The 13,202-nt window shown below is 39.7% G+C and overlaps 1 protein-coding gene across 4 annotated transcripts in view; it reads right to left on the reverse strand.

Moving 5' to 3' along the window:
• FSIP1 (fibrous sheath interacting protein 1) overlaps nucleotides 1-13,202 on the reverse strand; it is a 123,179-nt gene that overhangs the window by 61,053 nt on the left and 48,924 nt on the right. For all 4 annotated transcript variants that reach the window (XM_054971869.1, XM_054971868.1, XM_054971867.1 and 1 more), the window contains exon 11: nucleotides 9,383-9,517. In XM_054971869.1, coding sequence (XP_054827844.1) covers nucleotides 9,383-9,517 — 135 coding nt within the window. The remainder of the gene's footprint in view (nucleotides 1-9,382; nucleotides 9,518-13,202) is intronic.

Genomic DNA, 13,202 nt, shown 5'->3' on the forward strand with positions numbered 1-13,202 from the left:
TTTTGGCACAAAAGCATATGTTGAACATTTGGTTTTTATCTTAGTAATTACTTCCAAGAGGAATGTGCCACTAATTTTATTCTTGTGTAGTTCTGGGTACTACATGAAAAGATAACATACTGTCAATGTTTATCACAGTTTTCTCACTAAAACACAAGAACTCAATCTCTCTCTCTCTCTCTCTCTCTCTCTCACACACACACACACACACACACACACACACACACACACACACAAACAGATTGTGCCTAGAAACACCTGTTCATGTCCTATATTCCAATAACATAGCTAGGTAACTGTTGAAGAAACTGTCTTTTAAATTAATTTTCATGAAATGTAGGAAGGATTTAGGCTGTGGAACAGTATGAGTTTTCTGTTTGGTTTTAGTTTAAAAGTCAGAAATACCAGGGAATTAAGCTACTGTTTACAGCATACCAAAAAGGTCAAGGACCCTGGGCCATGAAGAAGTACACATTGTGCTTACAGGGTAGCACTACTAGTGGCAACCATGGAGGTCCTATACACTGCATCTGCTGGAGAACAATGACCAAAATAGGAATTCCCATCATTCAGGCACAGTGCTGTCACAGAGAGCTCAACTGGCAACACACAATGGGCACAAGAGATGCATCAGTAGTAGTCTGCTAGGGTAGCTGGGAAAGAGTAGGTTATGTGGCACAAAGATAAACTGAGCTGTTAATACTCACGAAGGACATAATGAAGAGATTATTCAATGGGCATTCAGTGTCAAAATTAGAGACATGCTTAGCTCTCCAAACAAAAGCTCCTTCCAAAACCCAGAGAGATGTCTGATGTGCTAAGTGACTACTACACAGATATTATTTATGGACTTGGCCTGTATTATATTTTTGAATTCCCAAAAATGGTTTGTATACTAACATTTTAGCTGGTGGAGGGGGGAAACTTGTGAAGTACAAACTCTCCACAATTATATTTTGTATCTAATCAATTACCTGCAGATTTTCACCAACATTTTCGTTTCCACATGTCCTTAACATAATGCAAGACTTACGGAACGCTGGCAGCTTTGTCGCATGATTTCTGATGCAGGCAGTTACGAGGGCACCGTGCAGGGCTTCTGAGAAGAATTTTATGAGGTGATGCAAAAAAATTTCAGGGCCCCTTTCCTACTCCATTAGCCATCTTTTTTTTTTATCCATAATGGTTTTAAGCATAAGGTCAAAAAAGGTTTAAAAAATAGGCTTTGTGTTCACTTAAAAATGAGCTTTCCTTGCCGTTTTTTGTAAAAAAAATTCTAATGACAGCATCAAAATTAATAGTTCTGGCAATGTTTGATTCAATACTCAGCCTGGCCAAATCCACAAGACGTTCTTGAGACACTGTAGACCTTAAAAAATTCTTAATCAGCTTGAGTTTGCTAAATGATCTCTCTGCAAAAGCTACTGTTGCTGGAATTGTTAAAAGAATTCGTAAGCTGACACAAGCATTTGGAAACAGGTCACCAAGTCTGTATTCTGTTGATATGTTCAACAGATCCAGTGGTTTTAACTGTGCATTTCCAAAATTTGCCTTATGTACTGAAGGTAAATGCTGCATTTCCTTCAAAAAATCCTCATCATTAAGGTCATCAGGATATTGTTTTGATAAAAATAAAGCTTTTTCTTTCAAGTCACTTTCAGACATGGTGAGGTATTTCCACAAGAAATTGAACTTTTCAGCCAACTACTTCACAGCATTGAATCCTACAGTTATTCCTGCTATAACACTGTCTACCAAAACATAAAACACAGACTTTCTGAAATAAGCTTCTTCTGATGAATCATCTGTGTCATTCATTTCCAGCAAGTCTTTTGGGAATGCTTTAGGCAATGAGATGGGACCGTTGGTAGCATACTTTTCTATTTCTTGTTGAGAAGGAAACTCAGTTGTGATGCAACCAATGTCAAGACCTACAGTATTCTTCTCATTTTCTAAACTCAATTCCACCAGAACCTGAAATTCTGTTTGCTGCCCAGCATTGAGGGGCAGTGGAGGGGAGAAAATAGTGGTGACAGAAAAAACCACAGACACAGTGAATGGAGTTAAAAGAAGGTCACAACTTTATTGATTACAGTAGTAGGAGCATTGGTGATGCATAGGGATCGGATCCCAACATCGGCTGACCCACCTGTCAGCCAATGACCTCCAGCCCCCACAGACCCCCCGCTGTGGAGCAGAAACCCAGGAGTGGCAGTTTGAGGGGTACACTTGGGTGTACACCCCTGAGTGTCCTCCTGCCATCTGGGAGTGAGTCTGCCCCGGCAGCCCCCCGAGCCTGCCCACCACGACTCACTCCCAAGATTCCTTATGGGAATCCCCTAAAAATGGGGGGAGATTGAGCACGCAGACCCCCTCTCCCCCCAGGGGGATCGGATCCCAATGCAAGACCGCCCTAAAGTTGTGACGAAGAGAAAAAACCTGCATAACATGCCATAGCCATATGCCCCAAAAGCCGGGAGTGGTGGGTGGGATTTTGCCTGTAGGAACACAACTGGGGCTAGGGGCAGAGCTGCCTGGTTTAAATAGCAGCCTGCCGGACCTGAATGAAGACCAGGCTCTCCAGGTCCGGTGCCCAGCCCCACCCCTCAGCTCCAACCGCCTCTTGGCTGGCCCTGATTGGCCAGCCGAGGTTTTGAACTTGATTGGGCACGGGCAGCTTCAGGGGAGCCTGGGAAGAAGCCAGAATGGCAGCTGCCGCATTCTTCCACCCCCCAAAATGCCCTGCAGGCAGCAAACCAGCCACCCAGGTGAATCTGGGGATCACTGCTTCTTTCAGTTCATTTTTGTCATTTTCTGCATGTGCTCCTTTATCAAAATCCTGTACATTATTACCCAAATCAACTGCTCTTTGTTTGGGAATGAGGTTTTTCAAGAGTTTTTTCTTGTTCTAATTCTATAGGTAGGTTGAATGAGAATTTTTTAAAAGTTATGTTACATGACTTTTTAAAAATTTAAAATGAAATCTAGAGTATAGTACAAAGTAACACAACAGTCTTGTAAATGCAATGTACAATCTAAAATACAAAAAATAATAATTATAAAGAGAAAATGGAAGGACATAGTATGCTTGCTACAAAAACCTCTGCAATGGCATCAACTCAGATTGGAATATAATCTTATAGTCTAAAGTAGGATGCTAAAGAAATCTATTGTCCTACTTATTTATTTTGAAGATGCAATCTGAGAATCACTAATATCACTAAAAATCCTGATAATTCATTTTAAATGCTTGCCTGTAAATAATTCTCCTTCATGCATTTAACAAGAGACGCTAAAGGTAGCCTTTGAAAGTCTATGTTTTAATAAAAAGTTCATGCTTCTAGTATCAAAGATGGGCATGGATCTTTGCCAATATTTTATGCATACAAAATTATTCTTGTGAATAGAATGGAATAGGTAGAAAGCAGTTTTGCCAGTGTTGTAGCTTCAGTTTACATACTCAGTAGGCAAGCCGCTAAAGAAAATAAATACAGACTATGATCTGTTTCTGTCACTGACCTTTGCTTCTGTCTTTTCCTTTAGTCACTGACCCTTGCTATTTATGGGCATACATGTCTGGGCAGGAATCTGCAAACTTCCTATGTAGTCTACAATAAGTAATGAATGGTCTTTGGAATGTACAAGATGACTGATTCATTAAAATACAATGTATTGTTAACAGGTCAGTCCAAAGTCTGATTAGTACAAAACAGTTTATTAGAAAATGCTGTGGCGTACAGCCCACCTTTTCCTTCCATTCCCTCACATACCAGACATTTTTCTCGACTTAAGAGGGTATACAGAGGACCTTATAAGGGAGAACCTATTATTCACCTAAATAGTAAATTAATAAGCAGCCTCTGCCTGTTTGTAACCTTCAGACAGGTTGGCCTTTTTTGTAGTAAGAGAGCTGTTGTAGTACATTACACCCCTCCCCCAAAGGGCTATATTGGGACAAGCAGCCAAGTTATAGGAACAATTCCAGAGGGTAACCATATTAGTCTGTTGTGGGGGTGGGGTTGAGATCAAGGCAGAAAGGCCAATCAATGAGATTCTGCATCTCAGAAGGGAAGGTTTGGGGTTTCTCTTTCAATCCTCCAACAATTTTAGCCTCACTGAACTCATGGACTAGGCTTGAGTAGACTGAAGACTGGAAGATCAATTTTTATAAGGCTGTTTCTGACTCAAAACCTGGTTCCATCATTTCAGTTGATCTTGTTAAAGTGACAATGAAAAACAAAATAAGTTTGCCCTGTAATGCTATGGTTTTAAAAGAGCTCTTGTAAAATTACACCAGTGATTCAATATGTTGCATGAATCACTAGAAATATTTATTTTACATCATGCAAAGAGGAATCTTTTTGAAATTGATGGTAAGTTCTCTTTTTCAGTAATAAATAGCCACACCCACCTCACAGGGTGTTTTGTTGTGGGGATAACAATGACATACTTTGTAAACCACTCTGAGTGGGCATTAAATTGTCCTGAAGGGTGGAATATAAATTGTATGTTATTATTATAGGTACTGTTCTATAAGCCCCTATTAACAATCTCATTATACAAAGAGTGAAAGCTTACAAGGCGAACTTGCCAAGGCTGTTGAAGAACACATGCCAAAGAATTATTTTGGCCAAAGTATACTTGAGCTAGTCAGCATATTAACTGGAGAGCATCGTCCAAGTAATATCATTTAGATTACAACTGCACCCCAAGAGAAATGCAAGACATAATAAACTGCTTGCATATAATGTACACCACCCCTCTTTCTCTTATGTGTCTCATTTGTGTGTTATCATGTAGTCATGTATATATAACACATAGCAATAACTGCACTCAAACAGGACACCCAGGACAGAGGGTGCCTCGGCTCTCTGCTGCTGCTGTCACCAGCCAGTCAAAGCCATCCCAATCCTCAAAGCAATACTGTTGCTTTCTCTGCTGCCACTTGCCCACTAGAACAACTCCAAGCTTGATCTTGATCCAGTTCTAGGCTACTGCTACTGCTGCCCCTATAACCAATCAACCAGTTATACTTGCCACAGACACAGATAGTACAACTGGTTGCTGCTACTGCAGCACAGTACAACAGCTTTGCTGCTTTGCCACCAACTCAGATGGGAATGAGATCCAAAAGAAGAGGGAGAGAGGAGGCAAGGCAAGACTACTTACATTTTCATTTGAATATGCAACTACTGCTTCCTTATCCTACTCACCACACTTCACCACCAACTCAGTCCCCCTCCCCAAATAATCCCATAAGCCCAAACAAGCCCTGTGTTTTTTTTCCCGACATCTGCCCTCCCCAACTCATGCCACTTATCAAATTGCTTATAAAATTAAAAGGAATCATGCACTGGAGGATAAAGTAGCTGCTTGATGCTGGAGGCTAACTGAAGCAGAAAAGTAGCAGACTGCTGCAGAACAGGGATAGAGGGGCTTAGAGGGGCTTGCTCCCCAGTTTAACATAAATTCTGTCTTGAAGAGGAGCTTTTGTGTATGCTGTGTGTCCTTTGTCATTCTGTATACTCTGAATCAAGTGCATGTACCATGAATCTACATATGAAGCTATTTTATATTGTGTCAGCCGGTTAGTCAAACAAGATTTAATTATCTTTACTGACTGGCAGTGAATCTCTAAGGTCTCATGCAGAGATCTTCTGTTTAACCTGGGCCGATTCCAGACGGCCCCCCGCCTTGCGAAACGTTGCGCGTCGTCGCGCAGAAAATGCGAAATATCGCGTTTTCTCGCGCGAGTTTTGCGCGACGTCGCGCAAAACTCACGCGAGAAAACGCGATATTTCGCGTTTTCTGCGCGACGACGCGCAACGTTTCGCAAGGCGGGGGGCCGTCTGGAATCGTTTCGCAAGGCGGGGGGCCGTCTGTTCTTTTAACGCAGACACCTGAGTTGAACTGGAGCTTTCAGCATGCAAAGCAAATGGTCTGCCACAATCCCATAGCAGCATCTGAAGCAGCTCTTGGAGTATAAGTATAATATAAGTATACAGAGCTTTCCATAAGCAAGAACCAGTAGATTGGACAAAACAATTTTTTGCTTTGAGATAGAAAGTAAATACCCATATTTTGCCTTGTTGTCACAAATATTCAATCTTCTGCAATATTAAATACAGTATATGCCTTGATGTTACTTTTATAATGCTTGAACACAAGTTCTGTTTCCCCCATCTGTCCATAGAAAAAATGGATTTTAACTTTACATAGCTGATTGTGATTCATGAAAGAAGTCTTAAAGAATTTACTGTGGACTATAGTAAGTATGTATGATGTAGGCACTTCCCAGTGAGAGTGTAGTTGAGCTGAAATTTGAAACCAGTCTCAATGTTGAAACTATTTCTAACACTTCTAATACCAAGAAGTATTTTGAGATGCTTGCTGGTTCTACTGTGGGCATAGTGCCTGTCTGACCTGGAAATTATGCAATTGATTAGAGGTTCAACACAATATAAAGAAATAAGAGCATACAGCAAAATGCCCTTCCAAGGAAGAGAGAAGCTTTTTAAAGACTAACCCGTTATTTGACCAAAACAATATACAACTTAAAATATAGGACTTGGCATGCAAAAGATGGTTTTGAAGCAATTCCAATTTTTTGTTTATTTCTATGGTACAGAAGAGTTCAACTATACTCAACTATATGTTTTGGCAACACATACACACAAAGTGAAATCTTTAAAACTAGCCTTTTATGTGCCGAAAAAACTTTTAAACACATGATTTCCAGCACACAAAGAGGTAGTTTTGAAGTCGTTTCTATTACTTCATTTGTTTCTGTTTTGCAACATGTGGGCATGCTTTTCCCGGAATCCCAGAATGTTGGAGCCACAGATATGGGATTTAAAGAAACATTTTTCCTCGACAGTCACAGTCTGCATGGATACCAGGAAAAAAAGAGCTGGAGAGAAAAATATATTAAAAAGTATGAACCTCATTGGACTGCTCATCATATCTCCTACATTAGGATTCAATCCAAATAGCAGTCCAGTGGGGGAGGACTATGGTTGGATTGCAAATACACCCCAACAGAATTTCCTGATCGCCTCTATTTTTAAGTAACTGAGGAAAAGTGAATTACATTAAAATCACTTGCTGCAGTCAACAGGACTTAAAAGTACTTACCATGCCTTTTAATTTTATCATATAATAGGCAAGATGCTAGGAGATCCATCAACAGATAGTCCAAGCATTTTCAAAGCTAAATTGCAGCTGCATGCAACACTCCTTTAACCTAGCATTTTTGGTTTAGTTTCACACCACCACCATGACAATCCTCATGCTTCAGGATGAGGTAGCTTATGAACCTCTCCCCCTCTCCCTTCCCTCACTTTCTCTCCACAGTCATTCTCAACCTTGTTCCTCTAAGCCTCTATCCCTGGCTCTCTCATTCACTCTCCTCTCACTCCAGAGGATCCCCCTGTACCAGCCACACACTCCTCTTTAGAGGCAGTCTTACCTATGGGGCAGTGTGGGAAAATGCTCAGGATCTAATGCTTGGGGGGTTCCAACAGCCAGTGGGCTGACAGACTATATGACCTATTAAAGAATCCATCAATTACATGATGCATCATGGAAGGCACCACATTCAGCCGCAAGAAGGGGAAACGATCAACCTCATAAAGAAACTTGTACAGGTACAAATTGATTACCTTTTTCACCAAATGCTGAAGTGTACCTTTTTACATCCAGATGCCCTCACTTGTAACACTCCAGTCACCTTTGGCTGGGATATAAAGGCTCAGGGATCTCTATGCCTACTCATGTCTGAAGAAGGGAGCTCTGACTCTCAAAAGCTTACACTCTGAAAAACTTGTTGGTCTCAAAGGTGCCACTGGACTCAAATTCTGCTGTTTAACCAAAAACCAACACTGCTACCCACCTAAATTATGTTAGTCTATGAAATATCTGATAGTGTTTTCATCTATTTCAATTTTCTCTGGAAGCAGAAAAATTCCTGCTGTTAGTTCTAGATGCCTACCTGGGCCTTTGTAAACAATCTATTCCCCTCATGTTTATATGTGGGTTTTTTGTTTAAATGACACCCACACATGGTTGATCTAGCTAGTGCTATCTGTAGGTCATAACTGCTTTTTCAGAAATGATGCATGCATGGTCATGAATTTAGCTAACAATATTATAGCCTACCTAGGCAAAGTTAGTAAAGAAACATTTATCCAAGTGAGGCAGGAGGGGAGGGGGGAAGCAGAGAAGTGACTGCATGGAAGTTTTAATCAGTTACTACTTTCTTCAAAAGTAAAAAATGAGAATGAAGCATCATTGATACTTCTGCTAGCAGATAAAATATTTCTATATTACTTACTACTAGTCCTACTTATAGAATATGTTGCTTCTCAAACCTAATACAATGCACTCTAACTTATATGTCAAATGGATCTAGAGTTATTATATTCCTATTAAATATTATTTTTATGCTTTTCTGTATTGTTTAGATGATTGCTGGAAAACAGAATAAAGTCATAATGCAACAAGTGTGGCATTTTTAAAGGAACACGCATTGTGAACATTGTGGGATTTATTCATATTCAGAGTGGATTGGGTGGAATAAATGGATGTGTAGGACCATACTTGACTTTTCCCCCCAAATCACTAAGACTGTCCTGCTCTGCTTTCCTTTTCCCTTCTACTCCTAATCAGCTCCAGGACATCACCCTGCTTAGCTCCACCTCTTTTTCCTCCTAGCCTCATTTGGCTAAACTTCAAAAACCCATCCTGCATCCCCCCACCCTTCCTTCTTCCACTCCCAGCTTCAGGCTTGGTTCTTTCTTCCTCAGTCTGCATCTACTCTCTGTTCCTGCATCTTCTAGAGATACTATACATACATACATGGATGGGTTCTGTGTGGACATACCTAGCCTAATGCGACCACTTCTATTAAGAATTATTTATACTGCTTTCCAATGCATTTCCTAATTTGTGTGACTCTGATTTTATTTCACTGCATTATAAAAATCTGTTTTCCCCTCTGACTTTTCTGTTACTGTATTAAATAGAGATTGATTTAGTCCAGTTGAAGGCCTCTCTCTGTTTTTCTCTATTTCCCTAAATATCACCCCAAGCACACACTTGTGTATACTCAGCTGGGATCCAATACTAGAATTAGGAAGTACACATGTAAAGGTCATATACACGTAATAACATGATGCAAGCTATATGAAGTCCCACAAATAGGAATAAGCAATTTAAAAGTATTTTATCTTCGTACAACAGTTAAGACTAAGAAACATCTGTAATTTTTCTATTCTGAAACAAAGAATATTAAGATAGTACAAAACAAATTCTTCTCCTTCCCATCAATTATAATCACAAAATGTAAACATTTCTCCTTTTTAAGAATATTTCTTAGACTTACAGTCCTCTCCAGGTTTTTCAGCTGCTGATCAATCTCTCTGAGTCGGTTTTGCTGATTACACTCTTCTTTGGTGTCTCTTAAAACCTTTTCACCTGGAACAGTTTCCAGCTTTCTATTTGCGTAAGCCAAAGACTCCTAACAGAAACAAACAATAACGGAATCACTGAACTGTAGAACTGAAAAAGAAAGGAAGACCATTTAGATCAAGCCCCTTCTACTGAAATGGAGTCCTTGGTACACTAAACAATCCTTCCAGATTAGTCTGCATCAGACACATAGGATAACATCAAAAGAAAACTGTGGTAGTGATTGTTTGGCTAAGGAACATGTATAAGAAATGATCACCAGCTGGGTTCAAGCAAATTAGTTGTGCTATGAATTACTGAGAAAGAGGGGGGGGGGCGCTCCATGGTTACCATGTAATCTACACTATGGCAAATAGAAAATAGGCTTTCAGCAAGAAAGACACAATACCAGAGCAGTAGCCATGCTAGTCTGCTACAGACAGAACCAAAAAAAGAGTTTTATGATACCTTAAAAAACATTGGATTTATTGTTATGGGTCAGATCTGACTCACAAAAGTTTAAATCACAAGAAATTCCATAGTTTTGAAGGTACTACAATACCGTTAGCATAGCAAGAAAGTGAAATCTGACCAGTCTCCAAGAGATTGATATGCTAGATCCAAACCTCTGCAACAGAAATGTAATTTGAATATACACAGAGAAATGATATCACACCATTTCAAATGCAAGTTATGTTAAACTATGGGAGGAAAAACAGAACCATGAAGCTGAAAACATAAGTCTTAGTTGAGCAACTAGGGCTGTAAACACTCATAAATGATGCAAATTGTGAGCATTTCTGTAATTTTTTATAGTTTATTCTGGTTTTGCTATGTACTGTCATGAAGCCTGACTGCCAACCACTCAAAATCTAACTCAGCAACTTCTCTGGCTTCTGAGATAGTACTGGACATTGTTCACATGCTTTCAAGCATAAGGATTAATTATCTGTTTATTTTAAATAAAGCAAAAGTTTCTGTAGAAAATTAAATCAATACCCAATACCATCGTACCATATCTGCCATCAATACTTGAGCACCTTATAAGAAACAAAAGTAGTCAAAGACAGACCTTAGCTAGAAAGCCTTTGTGGTGTAATGATTAGAGTGTCAGACTACAAATGGGGAGCCACAGGTTCAAACACATTCTTAGCCTGGAAGTTCATTGGTTGACTTTGAGTAATTTTCATTCTCTCTCAGCCTAAGCCATCTTACCAGGCTGGTTATTTAGTATTTTCACCCTATTTTTCTCTCCTACAGAGACCAAAATAGCTTCCAAAAATACCAAAATACAGTTTAAATAAATACAATAGAGAACAGACACCCCCCCCCCCAAGATACAGAACTTAAGAAATGTGCTCTGAATACATTCCAGATAGGTATACCCTGAGTCTAAAACAAATGCACCAATATCTGACAAATAACGACAAAGGTTATGTCTCAAAAAACGTAAGAATCTGGATGTCTTTTTAAAGTTGCCAAAACAAAGCAATTCAGATTTTAATGAAAGCCACATATTTATGACATAAAACATACTTCTGAATACTGTGCAGTTTAAGCTAAAATTTTCTTTGTAATTAGGAGCTGCTTGATTTAATGAACACAATAGAAGCTGCTGGTGACTTTGCACTTGTAAAAATATACACTTGTGGGTTTCTCTAACAGGTCAAACAGCACCCCCCAGGACCATCTTAGGTTCTGGAAAATGATGCATAGGGAAGGTTGAAGGCCCTTTTCCAAAAGTACTATAGCTGCAACCTGAGTGTGGCACCATGCATGTGGGAAATTAAACTCCGCAATGCACATGTGAACAAAGGGTGGAAACCATAGACCAGTGATGGCGAACCTATGGCATGCGTGCCACAGCTGGCACGCAGAGCCCTCTCTGTGGGCACGCGAGCCAAGTTGCTGATCGCTAGATCCAGGGATCATTTGGAGGGGGAATACCTGGAACAGCATTCCAGTAGCTCTGAGCAGAGATCACATGGGTTTTGGCCCTGCCCACGTGATTCCTTTTCCTCAAGGCTGTCTCCCTGCTGCCCGTCTCTTTAGCAGCAGGAAGCTGAGGCAGCAGCCAGGCTGCTGGGGCTGGCTTTCTAAAGAAGAGTAAGCTGCTTTGATTTAACTTGCTTTACTTTCAGTCGTGGCTCGTGAGTGAGAGTGAGAGAGAGAGAGAGAGAGAGAGAGAGAGAGAGAGAGAGAGAGAGAGAGATGTTAATTAGTTCGGACAACTGTATGAGTTGTTTTTTCTTAACTAAAACCTCAGTATTCAGGTTTAATTGCAGTGTTGGCACGTTGAAATAAATAAGTTGGTTTTGTGTTGCAGTTTGGGCACTTGGGCTCAAAAAGGTTCTGTCAAGTTGTTACAAGGATAAAAATAGGGAAGGACCTTAAAGGCAAGAAGGTTGAGAAAATTATGTCAAACAGATCATTGTTTCTACATTATGTTCTCCGAACAAGCTGCTCAGGGCCATTTAGCTTTTTAAAAAATAAAATAAAAGCACAATAACACTGCTATGCAATGTAAAAACCAAGAAGTTGTAATATGAAAACAAGAGGTCATTTTTGTTTCATCAGCTCAAGATGACTTCTGCCAGTAAAACACACAGGCACCAGTGGAACAAAATGGCAGGATATAACTAGCCCCTTGTGTGCAAAAGTGTTTTCCAGTACAAGATGGTTTATTTTCAAGGAGGGGGCATAATTGTATTGTTATGCTATTACACTTCTGCACCAAATGCATTAGACAAAAGAAAAAACACCTCTTTTCTTACTTCTATGCCCTTGCCTGGGATCATCCCTCCAGAATAATCAGTTCTTCTACTGTGGCTCAGACCTGTCTCCTCTATATTCAACTGGATAAACAACCACCTGTTTTTATTTTGCAAAGACTTACTTCAAAAAAAGACTGATTTTACCAAGTATACATGTGCCCATAGTTTCCCTTCACATCTATGAATAATTTAAAGGGAAAACATGAAACCTTATAACTTCATGAAAATACAAGTTTTCACCAATGTAATTAAGAACAGCACCTCTGGAATATTTGGGTATGCAAAAAACTATTAGCAAAAGAAAGTCCATATTATGCAGCTGCACAGTTGTAACCCAGTCCAGAATGTTCTTTTAGAGAAAGAGAACGTTCACCTTTCATGATGTTACCCCACCAAGCCAAGAAATGAAGTTTGTTCCATTCATCTAACCCCTTTTTGTGATTGTGCTTCTTTTGCAGAAGTATTACATTTTTTCCTTATTGGATCCACTTTATTTTGCACCTGGGAAAATGTTATCTTCCCACTTATCCCAAGACAATGCACCTGTTGGCACTGCAATTGTTGCATACAAATGTCACAGGCGGTTTATCTATTTCCAATGACATCATTACTAGAGATGCACTGTTTCTGCTGTGCAGCCCTGCCGTTTGGGCTTTTTAAAATTTCACATTCTTGGGGAGAAACAATTAAATATATATTTGTTTGCTAGTTATGCACTTGGTTGCTATGCAGAGCCAATGCTGATCCAACCTCTTCAAAAAACAAATAAATTATAAACAGCAGCTTGGCTAGATTCACCCATTATGCAGAAACAGGATATCTTTCTAGTAGCACTTAATACATTTGTTGGAGTTCCACAGTAAAATAATTATAGTGCCACAGTGCCATCTTATACTATCAACTGGAAGCATTATGGCTTATAAATAGCTGTCTTATAGTACAAATGTAGCATTAGTTCTGAGCAGACCTGTTTGTTGACAC

The sequence above is a fragment of the Eublepharis macularius genome, chromosome 2, assembly GCF_028583425.1.
Source record: "Eublepharis macularius isolate TG4126 chromosome 2, MPM_Emac_v1.0, whole genome shotgun sequence".
Classification (NCBI taxonomy): domain Eukaryota; kingdom Metazoa; phylum Chordata; class Lepidosauria; order Squamata; family Eublepharidae; genus Eublepharis; species Eublepharis macularius.